Raw genomic sequence first — 25,606 nt, 5'->3', positions numbered from 1 at the left:
TTTCTTTCTTTCTTCTTTCTTTTTTCTTTTTTTGAGACATGTCCACATCCCATAGACCAGTGTTTCTCAACCTTGGCCACATGAAGATGTGTGGACTTCAACTCCCAGAATTCCCCAACCAGCTTTCACAGGTTGAGAAACACTATATAGAGCCACTGTTTTCAGAGCAAGCAAGACAGTCAGAGACGTCTCCCAGATCTTGCAGTTTTGCATCCTGAATACAATTAATGTTACTGGCAAAAGTGCAGCAGTGACATTAATCTTGGTGTTGTGCTCTGTTGCTCTCTGTTTCTACTTTACTGCATTATAATAAAGTAGGCATCAGAATCCAACTATACTTGCCTGTCTTTGCCAATTGCTTCCTAGCTGTAAAATATTTTCTTAAAAAGAAGGATGCTACAACTGATAGGAATCCTGCATTTCTCTTTCCTGAGCTGGCTTACCGCAAAGGGCTGACACTTCTGTGTGCCCTCCAGAAGTGTTGGGACAGTATAGGCACACAGTCAAGGAGGACTGATTTAAAAAGGCTCCTAATTGCTCAGAGACATAAGCATGGCCCATACATATTCTATTTTTAAAGAAACATTCAGTGGTGCTTCAAAGAATGTTTAAAGTGGCTATTGTCTCTACCCAGTCCTGCTATTTGAGATCCTAGGGAGCATGGAAACCCTTTTCTTCATAAGCAATGCTCTGGTCATCAATGTTTTCTGTTTTCATCACTTCTTGACGGCCCAGGGAAGTGGTGGGGTCCAATTTTTTTTAATACTGGTTCTGCAGGTGTGGCTTGGTGGGCATGGCAGGGGAAGGATACTGTAAAATCCTCATTTTCTCCCAATCACCTGAGACTCAGGAGTAAGGGAATAGATGGGAGTGGTGCCAGTCAGAGGCGGTATTTACCAGTTCTCCGAACTACTCAAAATTTCTGCTACCGGTTCTCCAGAACTGGTCACAATCTGCTGAATACCACCTCTGAATAGAGGCCGGCACGAAGAGGAGCAGAGAAAGAGGGAAAGCGGCTTCTTCCCTCATACTCCGTTACTCACTCACTCCCCTATCAAAGTGGATCTCCTTGGGTTCTGAGCTCAATAGTGGAATGGGAAAGGCAGCTACTGGCATGGGGAAAATATGAGGAGCAGGGGAAAAGGAAAAGCCTTCCATTTCCTATTTCCCTATTGAGCTCAGCGCCCGGGGGTGGGGGTGGGGGTGTCCACTTTGATAGCAGGTGGCGGGGGAAATGGGGCAGCCCTGGAAGGAGGCTTTTCTTTTTCTCTGCACTATTCCTGTTGGTGGGGAAGCAGTAAACAGTAGGGTAGGCTAGTAGAGCAGAGCAGAGCAGAAATTGAAATAAGAGTTCCTTATTTATAAATAAATACTTTATTTAGTGACCTTACTCCCCCACCTTTTCCCCTCCCCTTTCTATTCAGGGATGTGTGTCATCCTTTTGATCAATTCTGCAGGTCATCTTGCGTTTTCTTTCATAGCTTTTTTATTCTGCCAGCAATTTTCCCCGTCTCTTTAAGACAGTCTGATGGTTAACTAACGTGCAGAGGCCCCTCTTCTACCTCTGAAAATGCATGGTCACCCACACATTCACTAGAAGGGTTATTATTCTCCTTCCCTTAGTTGTAACTTAATGCATCGTTATCCTGATGTGAGAAACAGACTCAACCAGTCAAAAATTTTAGAGTCATGGTGAAGCAGCAAGCAGTTAATTGCATGTAAAAGGCGTTCTTGCAAGAACGAGTGGCTAGCAGGTAGACACACAAAGGAATACATTTCTTCAATTTTTTGATTCCTTTCACCCAAACCACAAATCCCTCCTTGCAGCCCACTTTGACAAAGACCTCAGGGTTGCAATCTTCCCAGAACGCCTGATTCTCCATGCATTTCCCCATGTTTATTCTGTTTCCACATCTTTGCACAGTTCCCTATTTTCCAGACTACCTTTTGTCTCTTTTTAAAAAAATTCTTAACCGATATTTCTTGTTTCCTTACCTTGCAGCATAAACATAATAAATTGAGGCAAGCGATTAATTTCTCCACTATATTGCTAGACTGCGTGGTTAAAGACTGTTAACTAAGTTTTGCTTGGCCAAGCTGACTCCCTTACTGGAATAGCAGTCTCTTCCTGTTTTCCAGTCTTCAACTTTTTACCTTTAATGTCCCAGGGTCATATTAAACCTTTATACCCACATCTCTTAACAATGGCTTTCTTTGCAAAAACAACATTATCTCCATCAGTTTCTTACACTGATTCCTGGCTTGCCACGGAGTTTTCCAAGAGATGCTGCACTCCTTTTGACTTAAAAAGGCTCCGTTAGATTTCAGGCAAGGCAAGGCAAAGAAAATTTATATTTAATTATTCATGTAATACCTGCAGCTAGAATTTTATTTGCACAAATTGGAAAATGGAAAAAAATCCCACAGAGGGAGAGGTAATTAAAAATAGATTGTGCAGAAATGAACAGATTAACGTTGGCAATTAAAGAGAAGGAAGAATCAGAGTATTATAAGATATGGGGATGTTTTTTATTACTGGATAGAAAACGAATATAGACAAAAAGAAACAGGAAATTGAATAATTTGGAGAAAATGTAGAATTATAGGGGAGGAGTTGAATTAAAAGGCAATTGAAATGTAAAGGTAAAGGTAAAATAAAAATAGATTAAAATGATGTAACTGTTAAATATGATGACACAAAGACTGTACTCAGATGACACACAGTAAGATTAATGGTGGAAGAGTGGTGATGAAAAAATAAATAAAAATAAAAATAAAAAGATTTCAGGCGAGGTAAAACTTTTTTGTTCACTTGGACTCTCCCTCCCCGACCGCATCCTATTTGTCTTCCGATCGGCGGGGAGCGGCGTTGCCCCAACCAGCCTCGGAGTCGCTTCAGGTGAGGATCCCACGCAGAAGCGAGAAAAGGCCGCCCGAGGGCTGCGTGCGCCCCGCAGGGACCAATGGCGCGCCCTGCAGCCGGGAGCGCAGCGCACTGCAGCGCAGGCCAGCCTGCCCTCTACCCTCCCCCTCCTTTCTCCAGGTGCTTCGGAGGGCAGCCGAGCAATTCTGGCTCCGGGGCCGCCACCGAAGAGCAGCTCGCCCCGCTTTCTCCTCGCTTGGAGCCGGGCCAGCTTTTCCCCGCCCCTTGCCCGGAACAAGTCGGTTCCCTTGGTAGCGGCAGCGGCGGCGGCGGCGCTGACGGGCACCGCGGGCAGAGCGCTCCCCGCAGCAGCCCCAGCATGTCGCCCTCGCCGCTTCCCCGCCGCGCCGCCGTGCAGCTGGCGCCCAGCTCGCTCGCTCTAGTCCTGCGTCGCCGGGAAGCGGCCGGGGCTGAGGCTGAGGGGGCTGAGGCGGACGACTGCTGCGAGGACGAAGCGCGCGGCGCGGCCGTCTTCCAGGCGTTCCGGCGCGCCAACGCCGCCTGCTACTGGAACGCCGGACTAGTGCGCGCCGTGGGGCGGGTACGGCTGCAGGGCTGGCTGCGGGGCGGCGTGCTGCTCCTGCAAGGCCCCCCGGCGCCCCTGCAGCTCCTCCGCGACGCCTGGCTCCGCAGAGCGCTGCGGGCCCCCAAGGGCTTCCTCATCCGAGCCGTAGGTGAGTGAGCGTCGAGGTAACCGCTCCTCCGGCGCCCCTTCAGAGACCTCCCCGCGGGGCTTTGGGGCCCCCAAATTCCGCCGCGCTTCCCCTGCCCTGCCTTCATCCGGACCCCCGCCAGGGGGCTCCCTTGAAGGGAGCTTTCAAAGCCCCAACCGCCCGTCGCCCATCCTGAGGAGGCGCGTTGGGTTTGGAAGCGGCGCAGGCGGGGAGCGGTGCGTTCAGAGGGCAATTGGGATTGCTGAAGAGTTACCCGGTGCCAGCCGCTGCCCCTCGGAGGCTTGGGTTTTTTTTCGTTGAGTTTTAAAAAGTCAAGGGAGGTTTTCAGGCAGAGCTGTGTGTGGCTTCTTTTCCTATGCAGGCTAAGATGAGCGGGAAGGGAGAGGAGGCTTTTTGGTTGGAATTAAGGACTTAAGGACCGCTAACTCTTTGGTGCAGGAATTTGGGGTTCGCATAATATAGAATGAATAAGAACGCTTTGCATTTCTGAGGGTGAGCAAGGAAGGATGCTTAAAGGTAAGCTATATAGGTAAAGGTAAAGGTTCCCCTTGTACATCGTTGGGGGCAATGCTCATCTCCATTTCAAAGCCGAAGAGCCAGCGCTGTCCAAAGACGTCTCCGTGGTCATGGCCTGCATGACCAATCGCCAAAGGCGCACGGAATGCCGTTACCTTCCCACCAAAGGTGGTTCCTATTTTTCCTACTTGCATTTTTTACATGCTTTCAAACTGCTAGGTTGGCAGAAGCTGGGACAAGTAACAGGAGCTCACTCCAATGCGTGGCACTAGGGATTTGAACTGCCAAACTTTTCTGATCGACACGCTCAGTGTCTTAGCCACTGAGCCACCGTGTCCCTATGTAAGCTATATAATGGATAGCAATTGTATATAGTTATAAAGGCAGATAGATAGAAATATATATAGTAATTGATAACAGGGCAAGACACATTTGTGTGTGGAATAAATCACAAGTGAGGTTCATTCATTGTACTATGTGGTGCATTGCTTATGGCACCAGGCACAATTGCCTGATTTATCACAAAGATGGGTTCCCGTAACACGAATTCAGAACCAATAGAACATATTACACTTCACAACTATTGGGGATTATGTTAGTCACTGCCAATGCAAAGTTGATTAGAAAGTTAATTCCATATGCATTTAGCAAGAAACGAGAGTCTATATGTCATTGTCATAGTGCATACATAGCATTAAAAACTACTCTAATTTTGTTTTCTGGGATATTACTGAGGAAATGCTATAGGGTCAAGTATTTCTAGAACTAGAGAACTGGTAACACTGATAATTTTTCAGAAGGTCATACCAGGTTCAAGAATTAACTTTTGTGTATTCCATGTATGTGTGATCTGGGAAAATAGGTTTGATTTAAGTAATGGCAGCCAGCAGTCTGAAATACTTTTTTTTTTTTTGCCTTTGTCTGTGCAACATTGGACATCCCTTCCAGTTGTGTACCAGCTAAATCGGCAAGATGCAGGAGCGGAAGGAGTGGACTGGTCTTGACTAATGACCTTTTGCTGGCCTCAGCATTGAAACAAGTGAATAATTAGTTGAATTTCCATAGAGCACACTTGTTTACAATGTCAGCAGCAATATATGAACTATGCAGAATGAGGCTGGACTCATAATATTTTGCAGTCATGAGATCATGTTGATTGGAATTAGCAAATGGCTTGTAGCCATTATGTAGAAACCATAAAGCATTAATCCAAGATAGCCTTCCCAGCCTTCCCCTGGAATTCCTCAGCCAACCTGTACAAAATGCTTGGGAGACCTTTAGCGTGGTGGTTGCACAGTCAGGAATGTTGATGACACACATATGCTTACCAGGAAAGCTGCTAATCTGTGTTTAATAGCATTAAAGCTGGATGGTAACTCATAAATTGACACCTATTGCAGATAAGATTAGATTCTCCTAATCAGAGAAAAAATGGGCTCTGGAATAGAAAGTCAGTTCTTATAGGTGCGAGACAACTTTTCATAAAGATGTGGGTTTGTACTCTTAAGCTGTTCTGGATTCAAGTTTTGCATCTAGAGACTTGGGTAGGATCTCTTGTCAGAAATGTAGGTATTTGTTGGCTTCAACTGGTCTCATCAACAATATCGGCTCCTCGTGAAATCAGACCTATTCATAGTAACACATTCCTTAACATTGCTTGAGATGGTTCTTCAACATACAACCTTCAGAAGTTGTACTTGATCCAGAAGGCATCATTGAGGATGTTGATGGATACTCGTATCTAAAAGTAGTAAACTGTTTATATGTTTGTTCTAAATACACTAGGTACTGTCTCGTCATACCAGTCTGCCTCCCGACTACCATATGATCCATAAAGATAGTCATCAATTTAAGACCATCATAGGGACCAGAAAATTAGTCGCTATGGGATACAGTCATTATGTGAGGCATCATGTGTCCATACCAGATTTTACTAACTTTTTTTGCTGTGATCATTAAGCAAATCAACGTAATTAAGCAAGACATCTTATGACTGTGACTTGCATCTTTTCCTGCCAGCTTCCCTATTGATTTTACTTGTGGAAACTGGGTGGGGAGGTACAAATGGCAGAATAATTAGCCTGTGGAAAGACTTTCCTTCAGAAGCTGTGGGTGCTTCATCACTGGAGGCTCTTAAGAAGAGGCTGGGCACTTGTCTGGAATGGCATAGGGTCTTCTGCTTGATCAGGTAGTTGGACTAGAAGATATCCATGATCCCTTCCAACTCTTGTTACTCTGTTAAATTGTGGAACTCCTTGCTTTTGATGATAATCTCAGGTGATGTACTGCCTATGTACCGTGTTTCCCCGAAAATACGACCTGTCCTGAAACTCAGGCTTTGCCACATTTTTCTGGTGGGCAAAAATATAAGCTCTCCCCCGCAATTAGCCCCCTGGACAACCCCCCCACCTCCAGCCAGGAAGAGCGCCGCTCACCAACCTAGCGGTATCCTGAAGGGGCCAAGTCGCAGGAACTGGGGGGGGGCAAAGTTTATAGCTTTTCTTGGCACCTTCAGGATACCCTAAGTTGGTGAGTGGCTCTGTGCCCAGCTGAAGAGGGGGGTTGCCGGGCGACTACTCTCTTGCGAGCGGGCTCTCAAAGAGCCGGGCACAGTCTCAGGGGCGAACAGCTGTGTTGCGCTGTCGCAGCAGCGCAGCAGAGCAGCCATGAAGCGACCACGCTCACAAGCAACCACCCGGCAAATCCCCTTTCCAGCCAGGCACAGTGCCATTCACTGACCTAGGGGTATCGCCAAGCCACATGAGCACCTGTTCATCGCCGCCCGGCTCTCGCAGCTTGGCGCCTTCGAAATGCCAGTGAATGGTGCTCTGCACGGCTGGAGAGGGCGATTGCACGAGTGGCTGTTCTGCTCCCGCTCGCGTGCCTTCCAGACTCACGATGCCCTGGCCCAAGCCATATTTTGTGGGCAAAAAGAAAATAAGACCCTGTCTTATTTTCGGGGAAATGTGGTAGAAAGGTATTGATGTAAATTTTATTTAAATACTTATTATAGTTATGCTTAGACTGCTTTTCATCAAAAGCAATGCCTAGTCTCAAAGATGAATAGTTGTTGTATCTGTTTTCATTTATTAGATAATCTTTCTCTTTTATAATGTTTTGTTACTTTTTCTTTTAAAGGATTCTAAAATTGTGCAGTATTGTTCTTAATTGATTGTTAGCTTCTAGGGCTAGTACACATGCAGTACAAGTAATCCTCAACTTACAACCATTCATTTAGGAATCGTTCAAAGTTACAATGGCACTGAAAGAAATAACTTATGACCATTTTTCACACTTACAATCATTGCAGCATCCCCATGATCACGTAATCAAAAATCAGACACTTGGCAACTGGTTCATATTTATGACAATTGCAGTGCCCCAGGGTCGTGTGATCACCTTTTGCGACTTTTGGGGAAAGTCAGTGGGGAAACCAGAGTCACTTAACAATCATGTTACTAGCTTAACAATTGCAGTAGTTCATTTTACAACTGTACAAGGAAGGTCGTAAAATGGGGCAAAACTCACTTAACCAATGTTTCTCTTAGCATAAATTTCGGGGTCAATTGTGGTCATAAATTGAGGACTACCTGTAGTGAGGCATGGCATAAACTTTAAAGAAATGGTTCAGCCATTCTGGTGGCACAGATTGATTAACATCTATCATCATGCAGTTGTGTGTGTGAGGACATGGGGAGGTGCCGATTGGACAACGGGATTTTCCTCTTGTTTGGGGTGGGAGCTAAGTGGGATCTGACTTTGGAGCTTTCGAAAATCTCCTGCTGCTGTTAATTAAAAAAGGCTAAGTGTCTTTTTAGTTGAACTCAGTTATCTCCTCCGGAGACGCCTAATGACCTTAGATAAACAAACCATCTGTTTTTCTTTCAAAAAAAAAAGAGAGAGAGAGAGAGAGAGAGAGAAAATATACCCGGAAATAAAATTAGAATCTCAATTACATTAACTATGTCAGCAGTCTGTGTTGCTTTAATAAATTATAAGTTCCGTATAATTCTCAATTTTAAACCCAGGCTCTTAACCATTTAAAATTGTATATTTTTACTTCAGTTGGGTAAAGATTGATCTACTTAAGATTACAAAATGGGAGGTTTATGCATTTTTGTGACACCTAACTATAAGTAAAAGTGTAAGGAACTTGATTCCGCAGAAGTGAAAGCCAAATGCCAAATTCTTTTGATAATTACAAGCAACAACTCTTTCCTTGATCCTGCAACTGGACCCACAAGGGAGGCCACAGCACATGTACGGCTGCCAAGAAATACAATTCGTCCAGCATATTGGTCAGGAAGGATTTCTTGCAAGAAGAAATCAAGTGGTTTCCAATTAAGTTCTGGGGAGCTGATTTTTTTTTTTAAAGGATTGCAAGATATTTACTTGAGATCTGTTTATTTACGTGTTGTAATCCTTAAATGCTATAATTTAATTTAAAATGGCCCTATTTCTTAGGCTGGGCTCAGACCTTGATAGTCTTCAGATGGGTTTGGGTTAGAAGAGTTGAAATTCTCACTCAGTTGGAAAGCATCAGGTTAGGAAGTTTGTTTTATGTCACTGCATCTGAATAGACTGTGGTACTAGGGCAGAGCTGTCAAACTCGCGGCCCGCGGGCCAGATACATCACATGCTGGCCACGCCCATGCCCGGCTTAGTGTAGGGGGGGGAGTTGTGATACATCATGTGACATCGCCATGACGCCGCAAGTTTGACACCCCAGTACTAGGGCTTACGTGATTCGTTCATGTGAAACAGTAAGTGGGAAAACCCCTTAATTGTTTGAGGATTATTTCCCTTGCTCTTGTTTCTTGCTTAACCTGAGATGAGAATTTTGAAGAATTGTCACGTGAAATTTGAGGGATATCCCAGGTTGATAAACCTACTAAACAAATCTTAGGAAAAGTGCCGTTGAAAGAATGAACTAAACCAGGATGCCCTTGCTAAATAAATCTTTAGTACTACATCTATTTGTGACTGTCCAAATGAACTCAAGTAGCTATCAGCCACAGCCAACATGGCAGCAATAAGTGATGATGGGATACATGATCAAGGATTGGTATCCTATCAGGAGAGCAAGAAATGGATCTTTGCCTGCACTTTTCTACCTAAAATGCTTATGTGAAGCTGTTTTTCCACTTAGGGAAATTATGTCTGGTCTCAGAAACTCCCACTTAGGATGATGAAAATGATTTTTTTTTTCGTGGGGGAGGGAAGCATCTGCCCCAACTGGGCATCCAGTTGCTTCTTTCAAAACATTTGATGGCAGATCTAGTTCTGCATTTTAGTTCTCTTTGAAATGGAGTGAAGTGTATCAGTTAAAAACTGATTGAGAACAGAGGCAGAAGAAGAGTTTGTGGAGACCCAGAGGTGTTTTTTTCCCCCCAAAAAAGGCAACTGGACATTTTTTGGCTTTTTCTTTGAAAATGTTTTGCTTTTCATCCAAGAAGCTTCTTCAGTTCTAACTGAATGATGGGGAATGGAAGGAAGCTTCTTGGATACGAAGCAAAATGTTTTCAAAGAAAAAAACCCTACAAAGTCCAGTTGCCTTTTGGAAAAAAGCATCTTTGGGGTAATCATGACCTGGATGACTGGAATCTTAATGAATGTATGTGGAGATGCAACACTGGAAATCGGTTCACTTTGTGTGCAGATTTAAACAGCCTCCAGAGAGGTTGCAATTTATTTGCATTGTAACAAGAAGCACAACATTCTAACTCTACCTTAGCATTTGTAACTAGCTAAACGTCCCAGTAAAAGCCACCCATATCAAATTGCATTTACCATTGTCAAAGGTCATCTGAGCATCCACTAAGATCAATATAGTCTTTTTTGCCAGTTTAGCTCAACTATTTCCCTTTTGAAATCTACTTTTATTTAAATGTATTATCTCACAAAAAATTCTATGGTGACCAGTGCTGAGGACTGGTGAGCTTGCTGCAGCTCATGAAAGCTTATGTAACAGAATAACAAGGTTGGAAGGGACCTTGGAGGTCTTCTAGTCCAACCCCCTGCTCAAGCATGAAATCCTACACCATTTGAGACAAATGGTTATTCAATCTCTTCTTAAAAACCTTCAGAGGACCCACAATGTCTTGAGGCAAGCTGTTCCATTTGTTAATTTTCTGACTGTCAGAAAATTTCTCATTAGTTGTATTTTTTATTTTTATATATTTATTTATTTCGTCAAGGATGAATTAGATAACAGATGTAAGTATAGTCATGATTATGAATACATGAAATGAATATAGCAATAGCAGTTAGACTTATATACAGCTTCATAGGGCTTTCAGCCCTCTCTAAGCGGTTTACAGAGTCAGCATATTGCCCCCAACAACAATCCTGGACCTCATTTTACCCACCTCGGAAGGATGGAAGGCTGAGTCAACCCTGAGCTGGTGAGATTTGAACAGCCGAACTGCAGGACTGCAGTCAGCTGAAGTAGCCTGCAGTGCTGCATTTAACCACTGCGCCACCTCGGCTCAGTGTATATGAATACAAGGGACTATTAGGACAGTATGGTAGGCATGCTGGTGTGCTTATGCACGCTCCTTAAAGATCTCTTAGGAATGGGATTTAGAATAGGAATGTACATTGGATTTCCCTTTGATAAGCTTCCATTCATTGCTTCTTGTCCTGCCTTCTGCTACTTTGGAGAATAGCTTGACCCCCTGTTCTTTGTGGTAGCCCCTTAGATATTAAAGCATTGCTATCATGTCACTCCCAATCCTTCTTTTCATTAAACTAGACATACCCAATTCCTCCAGTCGTTCTTCATATGTTTTAGTCTCCAATCCCTTAATCAGCTTTGTTGCTCTTCTCTGCACTCTTTCTAGAGTGTCTTTTAATAAAAATCATATTTAGAAAAGCCGTAACCAGATTCCTTTTGCCTAATCATTTGATGATGCCTTATGAATGCAACAATTTTTCTTTGAGACTTCTAGTTTGACAATTAGTTTGGCTAGAACAGTAATTTAGCAATCATTGAGAAATTTATACTTAAACAAAGTTCTCACCAATGCTTTAACTAGATTGGAAGCTAAGAAAAACAAATTACACTTGTATCTTGGTCAATCTTGCTTAACTTGTTTCTTGAGACAAAAAAGGGATTCAGGTGCTTGAGGCATGGCTAAAAAAACAAAGCAGTCACCTGAGTAGCTTAGTAACACACTTGAATTATTTGCGTGTCCTTCTAAGGTTACTGCAGGAGAGACATACACAGTGAAAAAAGCCGTTTCCTCTTCAGCACAATTGGCAAATGTTCTGTGTGCCACCTGAGTGGGTAATGCAAGGCAGTTTATCATTCATGAAAGAGTTTCTGATCATGGTTTTGTTTGCATCAGATAAATACTGTATGAAGAACAGTTGCAAAAACTGGGCATGGTTTATCTAGTGAAGAGAAGGACCAGGGGAGACATGATAGCAGGATTCCAATATTTGAGGGGCTACCACAGAGAGGAGGGGGTCAAGCTATTTTCCAAGACACCTGAAAGCCAGATAAGGAATAATGGCTGGAAACTGAACAAGGAGAGATTCAACCTAGAAATAAGGAGGAACTTTCTGACAGTGAGAACAATCACCCAGTGGAATAGAAGTTGCCTTCAGAAGTTGTGGGAGCTTCATCACTGGAGGCTTTCAAGAAGAGTTTGGATTGCCATTTGTCAGAAATGATGTAGGGTCTGCTGTTTGTGTGGGGGTGGGTGGGGTTGGACTAGATAACCTACAAGGTCCCTTCCAACTCTGCTAATTGAATCCCACTGTGGAATATTTCTTACAGGCAGGTCCATAGTCAGTTACAATTAGCTTATAGAACTCCCGATGGCTTTCCCAAAATAACTTAGTAAAGGGGAATCTGCTTTGTATTAGAATGATTGATGATCTCAGATCTCTTCAGACCTGGCAAGAAACCTTGGGATGGCCAAGCTCCAACATTTGAGGCCACACTTTGGGTGGAAAGCAGTTTTGTATAGAGAAGTTTGGCTGGTCTTGCAAGAACTTTTGAACTGTGATCACGTCTGTATTAAATCTTACATGATCAGTTCTATTTCCTGCCCCCAAATAGTGAGATTAACCCTTCCGAATTCAGTAACCACGATAAGAAGAGCCTTCCATCCTGAAAGAGATTTTGTAGAGGGATTGAAATATGTACAAAATACATACAAGAGAGGGAACTATCTGTTTTCTAGAAAGAAAAGCAGGGTGCAAATTAAATAAGCATTCCCATAATTAAGTTACATGTTGGTCCTTTCTATATTCATTATCCTGTTTGAATCTATAGAACTGAGGGGTATACCTATTGCCACAAATGTCTGAATTTACAAGGTGATAATTATTAGCGCATAATTAGGGACACAGTGGCTCAGTGGCTAAGATGCTGAGCTTGTCGATCAGAAAAGTCGGTAGTTCAAATCCCTAGCACTGCGTAACAGAGTGAGCTCCTATTGTCCCAGCTTCTGCCAACCTAGCAATTCGAAAGCATGTAAAAAATGCAAGTAGAAAAATAGGAACCACCTTTGGTGGAAAGGTAACAGCATTCTGTGTGCTTTTCGGCGTTGAATCATGCCGGCCACATGACCACGGAGAAGTCTTTAGACAGTGCTGGCTCTTCGGCTTTGAAACGGAGATGAGCACCGCCCTCTAGAGTTGGGAACGACTAGCACATATGTGGGAGGGGAACCTTTACCTTTACCTTAATTATTAGCAGTTGCAGAGGAAATGTTTTAATAATAACAGAATTATAACGGAAAAGAAAGCCCACTGTTGTTCTTTAGTGAGAGCTCAGAGAGTTTCCAGATGTTAGCCTGTACCCTCCCTGCCCTGTCTGTTTCTTGGTATCCCCTTCGTGATATTAGATACACAATGTAATGTTCTCAGGAGGAAGGTATGTGACTGCTACAGCAGCATGAGTTTCTATTACTTCTCCTGTTTAAGCAGGACTACAGAGAAACTGCACACTTTAGAGTGGATTGTTTCCAAAAATGAAAAGAAACAATACAGTATGGTTCGTCAAAGTGAAGATTATTCTGGCAGGAGTTTTAATTTTATGGGCTTGGCTCCTAAAATTAGTCCCGTTTGCTTCTGGTTGGCCTTTGCACCTAACTCGCATTCCTTGTGAAAGCATCTATGCTACCCCTTATTTAGACAATGGTTAATGCTTAAGGATACAGGGGAACTTACATTAGAACTGCACAGGAAGTCCTCAATTTAGGACCAGTCACTTAGTGTCTGCTTAAAGTTATTATGGGTCTACCTGGAGGATACCCATGACCTGGATCTAAAGTCTCAACAGTTGTACCCCTGGTCACATGACCACAGTTTGAACACTCAGTAGGCTGCATTTTTGCAGCAAAACTGCATCCATAGCAAACCATTGGTTTTGCTCAATAATCTCAGCATTTGCTTAATCATCATCATCATTTAATGTAGAGGTGGGCTGCTCCTGGTTCAGCCCAGATTGGGTGAACCAGTAGTAGTGATAGCGGGAGGCTGTGCCCACCTGCCCATCATGCGCACAAGCGAACTGGTAAAGGGGGTGAAAAAGGGAAACCCACCACTGGTTTAACAACCCCATAATCCCTTGTGGGGTGGAGTCTGGGCAGCTAAATAGAGCTAGCAGAGTGTTTACCAGCCAGATGCTCTTCCTGACACCAATGTGGAGATTTGTTCAGCAGTTATATTCTCACTGTGCCTATAGAGAGAAATTTCTTCTATCTAGGATCAAACTCACATCCTCCTGACTGTGAGAGCTCCACTGCTCGGCCACTGCACCACTCCCTCAGCATTTGCTTGATGACCATGGCAAAAAGGTCATAAAATTGGATTGATGATGTGTCCATCTTGCTTTATGACCATCATGAGCATGAAGGGCAGGCTCCATTATGGTAATAATTCAAGGATTAAAATGGCACATATCCTCTTACTCACCTGTTTCTTTAAGATTCCCCTGCACCATATGAATTGCTATTATGGAATAAAACAGGTCCATTTTGGGAATCGTATAACCTTTTTGTGACTTCGCCTTGTAAATTATTTCCATATGTTTGCTGAGCTCAGTAAAATGGTTTCAGTTTGAAATGGTGGCTCTCCTTCCCCCACCTTGAAACTCTCTTAAAGGGAAGAGCAAAGCCTGTGTTACCTTTATCTGAGCTTCAGGACCTCAAGTATAAATTGTTGAAGCCACACAATTCTTTCCTCCTCTTTATCTTAATTATTCCATCACATCCTTTTCTAGGTATTTCAAATTGGTTTTTAAACGTTCATCCCTATATTACTGCATAAAGCATTTTGGCTTATGTTTCTTCAGAGTTCATGATCTCTTTCAACTAGGAGTAATTTGAAAGACATCCGAGTTCTCCTGAAATCTCTTGCATATTTTCCAGATTTCATATATTTTCTAGACTAATGGTTTCCTCATTCTGCCTGTGTCCAAATTATGATTTACTTTTTCTAAACTAAGAGTCTCATCACATGTGCCAGAGTACCTAAACCCAGTCTGAGTTAGTGATGAAACCGTTCACAACTCTTGTTGGGTCTCTCTATTTGCATTTAAACCATGACATAAACGTTACCTTGGCAACATTTCTGTTCAGTAGAGGTCAAAGTAGCTGTCCAAAGTGCATAAAATCTGCTAAGCTTTGTCACTCATATCCTCAGACCTCAGTGACCAGCTAGGAGCAGAGGCAATAGGTGTAGGATAATGCTTGGCAGTGGAGCCAGCAAAAGGTAGGGTGTTGTTGTCTTCTATTGACACAAAGATGGTTGGAGAGCACTACATCTTCAACAGTGAGAAAAGAACCTAAGATACAGAGCGCGGAGAGTTGGTTTTAGAGCTAATTATGGCACTGATACATACATTTTTCCCTACTATTGCCCACAATGTTGTCTTTGCCAGACCATGAGTGAGACAGGCTTCAATTGTGCTTAGCTGTACTGGTGTTAATCTTTTCTTCCATTCCAAAATTCACCAAAGACAACTTCAGGATATACGGTATAAAATCAGTTAGGTCTTCTTGTCCATTTACTTGGAGGAAAGCTGTGTGACTGCAATCACTTGAAACAGGCATTAGTGTCAGGATAGGGAATGGCAATGGGTGGAAAAAATTTCTTGCTGCAATATTTCTGAGATGACTCAATGACGCAGGGATCACCGTGAGGAAGCCCCAGTGGGGCTAGAATGGGCCTGATTCAAGTTCAGATCTTGATGTGGTCATGAAGATTATTGCTCATCCCACTAGCATCTTCTTTAAGCTATGCGAGATTGTTGTGGAAATACAGTGTAAATAGGGATAATACAACAATGTGAGTCATCTTGAGCTCCTTGAAGTAGAATTAAATATATTTAAAGTAGCTAGATACCCATGCTTCGCAACAAAACTATGTGATCGGGCTATGCAGGAGAAGTTTGGTTCACAATCCGTTGGCTCAGTGGTGGTTGGTGATTGAAACACATAAGGGAGTATTGCTCCTGCCGCCTTGAGTCCAGAAGCAGTTCCATAGGTGGAAGGTTAGAAATTTTGGTGAGGTACCAATGTTTAGTATTGTAAGGAGCCCCAGACTGCTCCTGAGTGAAGGAGTGGAACATCTGCCAGTTGGAACAGAGTTCTTTTCAGGTGGGGAGGGGGAGTAGAATGTCTAACTCCTTAGCATGAGAGCATGTTAATTACTGTATAAGAATTACTAATGATCTGATGGTCATTTTGAAAAATCCTCTCTTAGTGAGCACCTAGAAGCCAAGAGGAGCATATAGCAATAGCAATAGCAGTAGACTTATATACCGCTTCATAGGGCTTTCAGCCCTCTCTAAGCGGTTTACAGAGAGTCAGCATATTGCCCCCAACAATCCGGGTCCTCATTTTACCCACCTCGGAAGGATGGAAGGCTGAGTCAACCCTGAGCCGGTGAGATTTGAACCGCTGAACTGCTGATCTAGCAGTAGCCTGCAGTGCTGCATTTAACCACTGCGCCACCTCGGCTCTTGTACCAAATTGTACCAAATTTTGTAGGCTTTACGGTTCTGGAGATTTCGTGATGATGTGTGAGTGGCATTTTGCTTTTATATATGTAGATTGGCAGTAAATATAATGTACTGTATGTACTCTATACATGGATGGTTCTTCTAGGAGTATAGTTACTTCTGCACATTTTATGCTATTTCATGTAACAAACTAACAGTTTCTGATCTATAGCTGATAAATCTCTTTTTTATTCCGGTTACTTATAAAGATATTAAGTATAAAATACTTTAATGTAGGGATGTGGAAACATTCTGAATTTCATTGCAGACTGTAGGTATAATTTTACTGAAGCTAGGTTGTATGATAGAGATCTGGACATCAAAATGAGTCAAGCCAAATTCTTCTGAGATCCTATAAAATATATAGCTAAATTTATTGGAACCATATAAACCCTGAGATCCTGTTACTAATGGGGAGAACCATGAAACGTGAGCTTTGATATGGGAAGTTGAGAGAAGTACAGGATTATACTTTGCTTTCAGCCTGTAAGAGTGTTTGGGCTGAAGGCATGGAAAATAAGCTTTCAGTCTGTGTAATATGGAAAATTGAACATGATGGTTAGGGTGCAAAAGAGCAGCAAATCTTGCAGTCTTCAGGTGAAAGTCAGCCAGGAGCAGCCTGGGAGTAATTTTAGCACAAGGACTTCAGTGGCTACAGATGAATGGAATTTTTCAAGTCAAAGAAGGTGAACATTGTTATTAAATAAACTATTAGGGAATAACTATATTTAATTTCAGTGAAATGCAAATGAATATCAATATTAAGTTTTTATTCTTCCTTATCCAGTGCTCTAAGGTGAAATGTGAGCCTCACACATCCTGAACAAAGAAATTAAGGCAGGTTTCTTTTAATATTCTTGGGGGTTATTGGTAACTCTTTGTATTAAACCTTCTCTTAATATATTCATTAGTTTAGATCTTTGAATTGTCACTTTGCTCATTAACTCTACATGTCACGATATCTGAAAATGTCTTTTAACTTCAAAGAATCCAGGGGTGGGTTCCTATCAGCTGTACAACCGGTTCGCTTCAAATATTGCGCTGCGTACATGTGCGCAGTTTAGCAAAAGTTTAGCATAAGTTTAGCAAAAGTTTAGCAAAAGTTTAACTTCCGAGAGAAAGGAGCTGACGTTACAACGACACGACATGCAATCTTGGAGCTCCGAGATTGCAATCAACACTTTTGCTGCTGGACGGTCCATCTGGACCTAACCCATCCCAAAGAGACGGTGACAGGGGAGAGTACATCTTGCTGACCTCAGGGACATTGCAAAGTCCCTGATGGATCCAAGAGAATCTCTTCTAGCTGGTGACAAAAAGCACAGCCTCAAGCTGCTGAAGTCAGGATAGCTCCGCAATGGGAGGAAAAGCGGAAAGAGAAAGTGTGTCCATCTGGTGAGGAAATCATATTTTTATAAAAGACTACCCAAAAAAGATTGAAGTTAAATTAAACTGGTAAAGAAAAGGAAATAAGTGGCGAAACTAAGCATTATTGGACAGTGCGTTATCTTTTTTTATTTAATTTTTTTTAATTAATGGAAGTTTTGTGAACATTTTTTACTTTTTAAAGTGAAAGTTTTGGATTTTCTTTTTCTATTTCTTTTTTTTTTAATCTATGGATTAAATCTTTTCCTTTACTTCTACAATACTGGCTGGGATGGATTTTTTCATTTTATTTGGTTTCATTTAAGAACTTTGTTACTTCTAAGCCTGAAACATAAAGAAGATTTAAAAGGTATATAAAGAAGGTAGTAATCTTAGAGGGAAAAGAAGTTACACTACCACTTGGATGTTGGAGGTTGAGACCTGGAAACATTGCTTTTTCTTTTTTCCCTTTGATTATTTTGACCTTGTACTTCAAAGGCTTCAGCTTGTTTATAGAGAAGAGTATGGGTGGTTTAGGCAGGTGCTCTCTGGATGCTTCTGGCTAACTGGAAAGAAGTGAAAACAAAGATTTGTTTTTAAACTAGAGTGGCAGTGTTAAATTAATTGGAAGGATGACACGACTTCAAAAAGAAACCATAACATTACAACAGATTAAGTCTGGAATTCAAAAATTATTAGAAACAACAGAGAGAATTGAGAAGAGATTGGAAAACATTGAAAATATAAACTTTAATGTGGTAAAACCTGATGGAAAAAATGGAGGATACTCAACAAATAGAAGATATTCAGCAAATGGAAAAAGTGGAGGCGGGAGTCCTAAAAACCCAGGGGAAAAATGAACAAAGAGGCAAGATAACAGTGGATATTGACAGTGAACTGAGTGTGGTTGGAGATGGAAAGAGTGGAACGAGAAAAGGGAAGATACAATACGATACAATACAATAGCAGAGTTGGAAGGGACCTTGGAGGTCTTCTAGTCCAACCCCCTGCCTAGGGAGCAAACCCTATACCATTTCAGACAGATGGCTATCCAACATTTTCTTAAAGACCTCCAGTGTTGGGGCATTCACAACTTCTGAAGGCAAGCTGTTCCACTTATTAATTGTTCTGTCAGGAAATTTCTCCTTAGTTCTAAGTTGCTTCTCTCCTTGATTAGTTTCCACCCATTGCTTCTTGTTCTACACTCAGGTGCCTTGGAAAATAGTTTGACTCCCTCTTCTTTGTGGCAACCCCTGAGATATTGGAACACTGCTGTCATGTCTCCCCTATTCCTTCTTTCTATTAAACTAGACATACCCAGTTCCTGCAACCATTCTTCATATGTTTTAGTCGCCAGTCCCCTAATCATCTTTGTTGCTCTTCTCTGCACTCTTTCTAGAGTCTCCACATTTTTTATACATCGTGGTGACCAAAACTGTATTCCAAGTGTGGCCTTACCAAGGCATTATAAAGTGGTATTAACACTTCACGTGATCTTGATTCTATCCCTCTGTTTATGCAGCCTAGAACTGTGTTGGCTTTTTTGGCAGCTGCATTTCACAAAAAACAGGATGTACAGAGTGTTGGGAGGCCCGTAGAGTGCTGCTGGGGGCAGGAGAGAGTGTAAACGAGCAAAAAATGGGGCGTGCAGAGAATTTGGAAGGCCTGCAGTGCTCCTAGGGCTTGGGAGAGCAAAACACCCCCGTTTTTGTGAAAACTGGGCCCCTTTTCACTTGTTTTTGCCCTCCCCAGCCCCCAGGAGCCCTTTGCAGGCCATGCACACCCTCTGCACATCCATTTTTGCAAAAAATGGGATGGAGCAGGGTTTCAGAAGGGTAGAAATGCTGTATCCAGTATACCTAGATTTTCACCCTCTTTTTTGGGGGGGAAAGGTGTGTCTTATATGCCGAAAAATACAGTGTGTGAAGGGGGCCCTTTTCCAACAAGCTTCCAACTCTAGCTAATATATGGATATCTCCCTCTACATGTACATTTGTCTTGTGTCTTAAATATTATTTTATTTTTATACTACTGTGGTATTTTTGATTTTCTCCCTTTGCTCTTTAACACTTTATGACAGTGTTTTTCAACCACTGTACCGCAGCACACTAGTGTGCCGTGACAAAGTGTAAGGTGTGCCATGGGAGAATTACTTTATATATAGTCAATATAGGCACAGAGTTAAATTTTTTTAACATTTTCTAATGGTGGTGTGCCTCGTGATTTTTTTTCATGAAAAAAGTGTGCCTTTGCACAAAAAAGGTTGAAAAACACTGCTTTATGACACCATGAGCCATGGTGGTGCAGTGGTTAGAATGCAGTATTGCAGGCTAACTCTGCTCACGCTGCCAGGAGTTCAAACCTGACTGGCTCAAGGTTGATTCAGCTTTTCATCCTTCCAAGCTGAGGTGGTATTCAGCAGGTTCTGACCAGTTCTGGAGAACTGGTAGTGAAAATTTTGAGCAGTTCGGAGATCCATTAAATACCACTTCTGACTGGCCCCGCCACCATCTATTTTCTGCCTCCCGAGTCCCAGCTGATCGGGAAGAAATGGGAATTTTTCAGTATCCTTCCCCTGGATGAGGAGGGAATGGAGATTTTACAGTATCCTTCCCCTGCCACACCCACCAAGCCATGCCCACCAAGCCATGCCCACAGAACCGGTAGTAATTTTTTTTGAATCTCATCACTGCTTCCAAAGTCAGTAAAATGCAGCCCCAGATTATTGGGGGCTGTCAACTAGGATGATAAAGAGGCTACTGGAATTGAGGAACAAGGAGGTGCCTAGCTTTACTTTGTCCAGTTTATAATAACAGAAAGGAACATGGATGAAGGCGTCATTGCCAGAGAGTATGATAAGGGTAGGTTAAAGGAGCAGGCTCTGACTAAAATATCTCTTTGCAAATGTCTCATCTGCTTCTACATGTACACAGACCTGTAATTAACACCCTTGCTGGTACAGCCCATTGTTCTTCATGGAAGACCCACCTTTCTGGAGGAGAAGGCCAGGGGCATGGGAACAGAAAAGCTTCACTGCACTCCCATCAGACCGTCCTTTGGTTCAGAGCTTTATCAGACAGGAGTTGAATGACTTTTGTTAATGTCTGGTTAAGAATTAACCACTTTCTAATTCTTGAGGGATGCAGTGGCTTAGTGGCTAAGATGCTGAGCTTGTTGATCAGAAAGATCGGCAGTTTGGTGGTTCGAATCCCTAGCGCCGTATAATGGAGTGAGCTCCTGTTACTTGTCACAGCTTCTGCCAACCTAGCAGTTCAAAAGCATGTACAAATGCAAATAGAAAAATAGGGACTACCTTTGGTGGGAAGGTAACAATGTTCCGTGCGCCTTTGTCATTTAGTCATGCCAGCCACATGACCACGGAGATGTCTTTGGACAGCGCTGGCTCTTCAGCTTTGAAATGGGGATGAGCACTGCCCCCTAGAGTTGGGAACAATTAGCACATATGTGTGAGGGGTACCTTTACCTTTAATTCTTGAGCATCATGAAATTAAATTTTGATCAAACAAGAATCCATAGGAAGAAGCTTAATGGATTCAAGCTTGAACTTGTAATTAGATGCTTGTTCTGAATTGTTTAGTACACTAAATATTATGATAATATTTATATTTATAATATAGTACATATATTATATTTGTAGCCCTTTTCTGCCAATAAATAATGGAACTGGTGATGTTCTGGAGTGAATTTGAATATTGGATGAAATTTGCCTGCAGTCACTTCTAAATACCTTGACAATTCTTGCAGTTAAAAAAAAATGAAAAACCTTTGATGAGATGGGGCAAGTAAATGAAGGAAAATGGATATATATCCTAGATCAGTGTTTCTCAACCTTGGCAACTTGAAGATGTCTGGACTTCAACTCCCAGAATTCTGTCCTAGATTTTGATGTCTTATTCTTTTTCCTGTTTATTTGTGTCTGATTCTTGGAGACTTCCTGAGCAAATGCCTCCTTTGCTTTTTTTTGCAAGATTTTTCATTATTGTTTTTAGATTATTGCCTCCTTTCTAGGACTGAGAGACAGTACCATATTTTTCAGAGTATAAGACACACCTTCCCCCTCTAAAAGCGTGTGAAAATTTAGGTGTGTCTTATAGACTGAATGCAAGCCCATTTTGGGGCTCCCAAGCCCTCCGTGTTTTGTGTTTTCACTCTCCCCGGCCCCCAAAAGCACTCTGCAGGCCAAAACAGGCCTGTTTTTGGTGAAAACGGGTTGTGCTGAGCATTGCAGAGTGTTTCTGGGGGCTGGGGAGGGCAAAAATGTGACACGCGAAAGGCAAAAACTATTTTTTTCTTGTTTTTCTCATGTAAATCTAGGTGTATCTTATTGGTGCGTCTTATAGTCCGAAAAGTACAGTAAATGACCCAAGATCACTCAGCTGACGTTGTGCCCACGGTGGGAGTAGAAGTCACAGTCTCCTGGTTTTTAGCCTGATGCCTTCACCAGTATACCAAACTGGCTCTTTCATATGTAATTAGAAGAATCAGGGACTCAAGTTCACATTTTTGTAATCATTTTTTCATACTGGTGCTTTCTACATTCCTTGATGGTTTCAATTCAGAGACCAGAGACCCGAACAAATAAAAACACTCAGTAAATATACAATTAAAAAAATCCATCTATAAAATAATAAATAACAGGTAAAATCTATCTAGTCTCTATATATATAAAAATGGCTGTTTGTGTGTGTGTTTGTGTATGTTCCAGCATAACTCTAGAACGCCTCGAGCAATTTCAATCAAACTTGGTACATAGATGACTTACTCTCTGGAAACAAATATTGTGGGGGTAAGACACCCCTAACACCCCTCGGGGTGTGCGTTCTGTTAAGATACAGCCTGTTGTGCCTTAAAATGGCTTCTACCGTACTGACTTAAATGGCTTCTACTGTACAGCACTGTGGAGTTGCCATAGTAACAGTTTTACAGTGCTCCACAAGGGGACTCCCCCTGGTAAGGGGAAAAATCCAACATTAGAAATTGTGGCAACATTAATCGAAGGAGGGTTGGGATAAATAAATACCTGGGCAGCACTCAGTTATCAGCTAGTCTGTGATAAAATCCAGTTTATCAATTATACATAGTCTAACTAAACTAAAATTACAGTCCATAAACTATGTGGCCTGTAGTCAGTTTAATACTAAAAGGGAAAGGAATAAGCTGTACAACGGGTCCCTTGATGGTTTTAAATCTACATATTTATTTATTTATATCAATTCTCTCTCTCTCTTTTATTAAGATAGGACTGCTGATGCTTTTTCTATCATTTCTTCTTTCAGTTCTCTCTTACCAGAGGTTGAATGATAACCATCAATGCTGGGTTTTTTTCTTTTAATATTAGGGTTAGATTTTTATTTTTGTCAAAACATAGGGACCTTTTTTGGCCAGAATATGCATTTTCTGTTAACACTTTCTGTTAGCTCTTTCCTTAGATTCAGATCTAATAAACATGGAATAATAGTGCTTTAGCCTGGGCTGGGTGGGGGAAAAACATTGAGGAGGAAGAAAACTTCAAACCATTTCTATACTTTTGCCAAAACAACTTCATGGGAATGTCTGCAAAGTCACCAGGAATGGAGTTTGACTTGATAGTTTTATTTTCCTTTCCTAACAGTGGCCAGCCAGATACCTCAGGAAAATTCAAAAGCAAAAGAAAGTAGATATAATTTAACTAACCTCCTTTCCTTTCCACTGTAGGAAGTTAGCACCCACCCCCTCCTAAAAGAATGAAATATTCTGGGAAATATTAAAAAGGCAGAATATTATATTTCCCTCGATGAGAAAAGGAGAAACATGTTTTTAAAGACAAAGCACTTTCCTGCAGCTCCCTGTCTCCCCGCCCCCTTCAGCTCCAAGGTGATGGGATTAAGACATGGCCCTCAGGACATGATAGGATTAGCCCTCTACCCATCTCACCACATGGCACCCGGGAAGATTACATCACTCAGCAAGGCTCAACCAAGCCTGGGACTCAGAACAGAGTTGCCCCTGCATGGCCCCATGGGAGTCAGACAACCAATCAGAATGCAAGCTCAAATTCAAAAGCCCAGAGAGGGTATAAAACTCAGGCACTCTCAGCATCTCCCCCCTTTTTTTTCTTCACCCAACATCTTCAAGACATGTGATCCTGTCCTCCATTAAAAACCATCTTTCCAAACAGCCACCATGTTCCCAGTATCTTTCTCCCCACTTGGAAGTGAACCCAGATGGATATTTCTTCCAACACCACCATGTGCCTTCATCCATCAGTATTCCCTTGGCACTTACATAGCAAGTTGTTTTCATTAATATTTCTGTAGCCTGAATCCTGTGAACCAAATCAAACAGACCAAAACCAAACAAAAATCTAGTTAGTGACAAGGATTTGTTTTCAAGAAGATGCAGCCATAAATACAGTGATCTTATGGGTTTTTTTAAATTAAAAAAAATTCTACACAAGTTTCGTTGGATCTAATTTGATTCCTACCGTATATTCATAAACTCAACCCAAAACTCCAAATTCAAACTCTGCTCAGATTCAATTCCAGTTTATCTGCTGTCACTCAAGATAAAGAATATTATGATGTCAATGTATTGTGATGTATGATGCATGCTTTAAACTTTTTAACACTTTAGTTTTACATTTTACTGCATTGCATTGAGGATAATTCTTTGGTGAACAGTTGAGGTATAAATTAATTAAATAGATCATCAGTAAATGAGAAGTATGGTGAGAGATGTTCCTTCAGAATTTAAGTTCATCGATTATTGTAATAATCCCAATACTGTCAAGTGTAACAAAGACCAGGAAATTAAGAAAATGATTATAAAGAAAAAGATTTTTAGCTGAAGTTATAACAAAGGGCCAACTGTGTTTGATACTTTGATTTTGGTTCTAAATACGATGCAAGTAATTAATTATCTGTAATTATTTTTTAAGGTTGTTGAAATCTCAGAAATATATTCTGCAACTCTCCACTTCTGCCTGTTTATTTTCTCAGTTTATGATTTTCCTGCACACAAAGATATCTGGTTTCACAATAGGATCTAAATTGTACTGCAACATTTCAGGCTGTTTGTTTTTTGTGGTTGTCAATAAACAGAAATTTCAGAAGTAGGGGGTAAGGGGGAAGGTACAGGGACAAAAAACACTTTGGACCAAATTAAAGCACATCTACAAAACAAAACAAAAAGTGTGTTTGTGGAAGTAAGAGAGAAAGCCTTGGTTAGAAATTAACTTTGAAATGGAATGAGTATTCCTCATTACTCCCCTTCTTAAACCCTGAGTTAATCCTATACTGATGTTAATGAAGATTTGCTTCATTTGACAAAGGAGTAAGCAGGGCCTAAGGAATCCTGCTGACTAGATAGTTTTCACCGCATTTGTTTATTCTTCCTCTGACGTTTCATATGTTAATAAAGGAAAAAGCTGATCTTATATGTCCTGGCACACATTCATTTCAAGTCAACAATTAATGCTGTTTTCCATGGAGTGGGTGGGGAAAAACGTTAATAAAATTACATATAGCATGGTATGGCTTCAGAAAATGGAATTAATAATTAAAAACAAGGGTTATCTAAGGCTGTCTTGTTCCAGGTGCACCCAACCACAAATTTTTCCGTTTTTGGACAAGTCACCCTGGGTGTTACCTTCATCTCATCCCCATTCCAAGAGTGAGTTCAGTTTAAAGTTGCCCTTTTAATAAGTTAGTGTAGAAAACATCCTTAGCTATTGCTTACTTAAATGCCCTGAAATTAAGCCAGCAGTTTTTCCCAATTTTTTTATTTTTTATTCTCTTACATACCATTGTAAGTATATATTCACATAATTATTATTATTCTTTACATTTGTCATTCTTATACATTTGTTATTCCATTTAATAGGTTATAATATACAGTTTGGGTTGCTTTATTTACCATCCCTTCCACCTGTTGTAACACCACCTTATTTTTCCTTTCTTTTCTCCCTCCCTCCCTTCTCTACTTTCTTTCTTCCTCCTCTCCTCCTGTTCATCTCTGCACAATCTAGGTTTTTTTTTTAATTATCTCTTCATCTGTTGGTAACTTATTTAATTTCCAATTTGGAGCAAATACAATTCTCGTTGCAGTAGT

General features: G+C 41.6%; 1 protein-coding gene across 3 annotated transcripts in view; it reads left to right on the top strand.

Moving 5' to 3' along the window:
• The first annotated feature begins 2,862 nt into the window (after nucleotides 1–2,862).
• Nucleotides 2,863–25,606, top strand: part of STOX1 (storkhead box 1) — a 41,469-nt gene continuing 18,725 nt past the window's right edge. For 2 of the 3 annotated variants that reach the window (XM_032238435.1, XM_032238438.1), the window contains exon 1: nucleotides 2,941–3,597. In XM_032238435.1, coding sequence (XP_032094326.1) covers nucleotides 2,964–3,597 — 634 coding nt within the window. In that variant the 5' untranslated portion in view covers nucleotides 2,941–2,963. Of the gene's footprint in view, nucleotides 2,900–2,940; nucleotides 3,598–25,606 lie in introns of those variants that run through there. The other variant, XM_032238437.1, reaches the window with a different exon arrangement.

Source organism: Thamnophis elegans, unplaced genomic scaffold (assembly GCF_009769535.1).
Source record: "Thamnophis elegans isolate rThaEle1 unplaced genomic scaffold, rThaEle1.pri scaffold_173_arrow_ctg1, whole genome shotgun sequence".
NCBI classification, from domain to species: Eukaryota; Metazoa; Chordata; class Lepidosauria; order Squamata; family Colubridae; genus Thamnophis; species Thamnophis elegans.
Note: the sequence above shows the minus strand (reverse complement) of the source record. Positions and strands in the feature narration are given on the sequence as shown.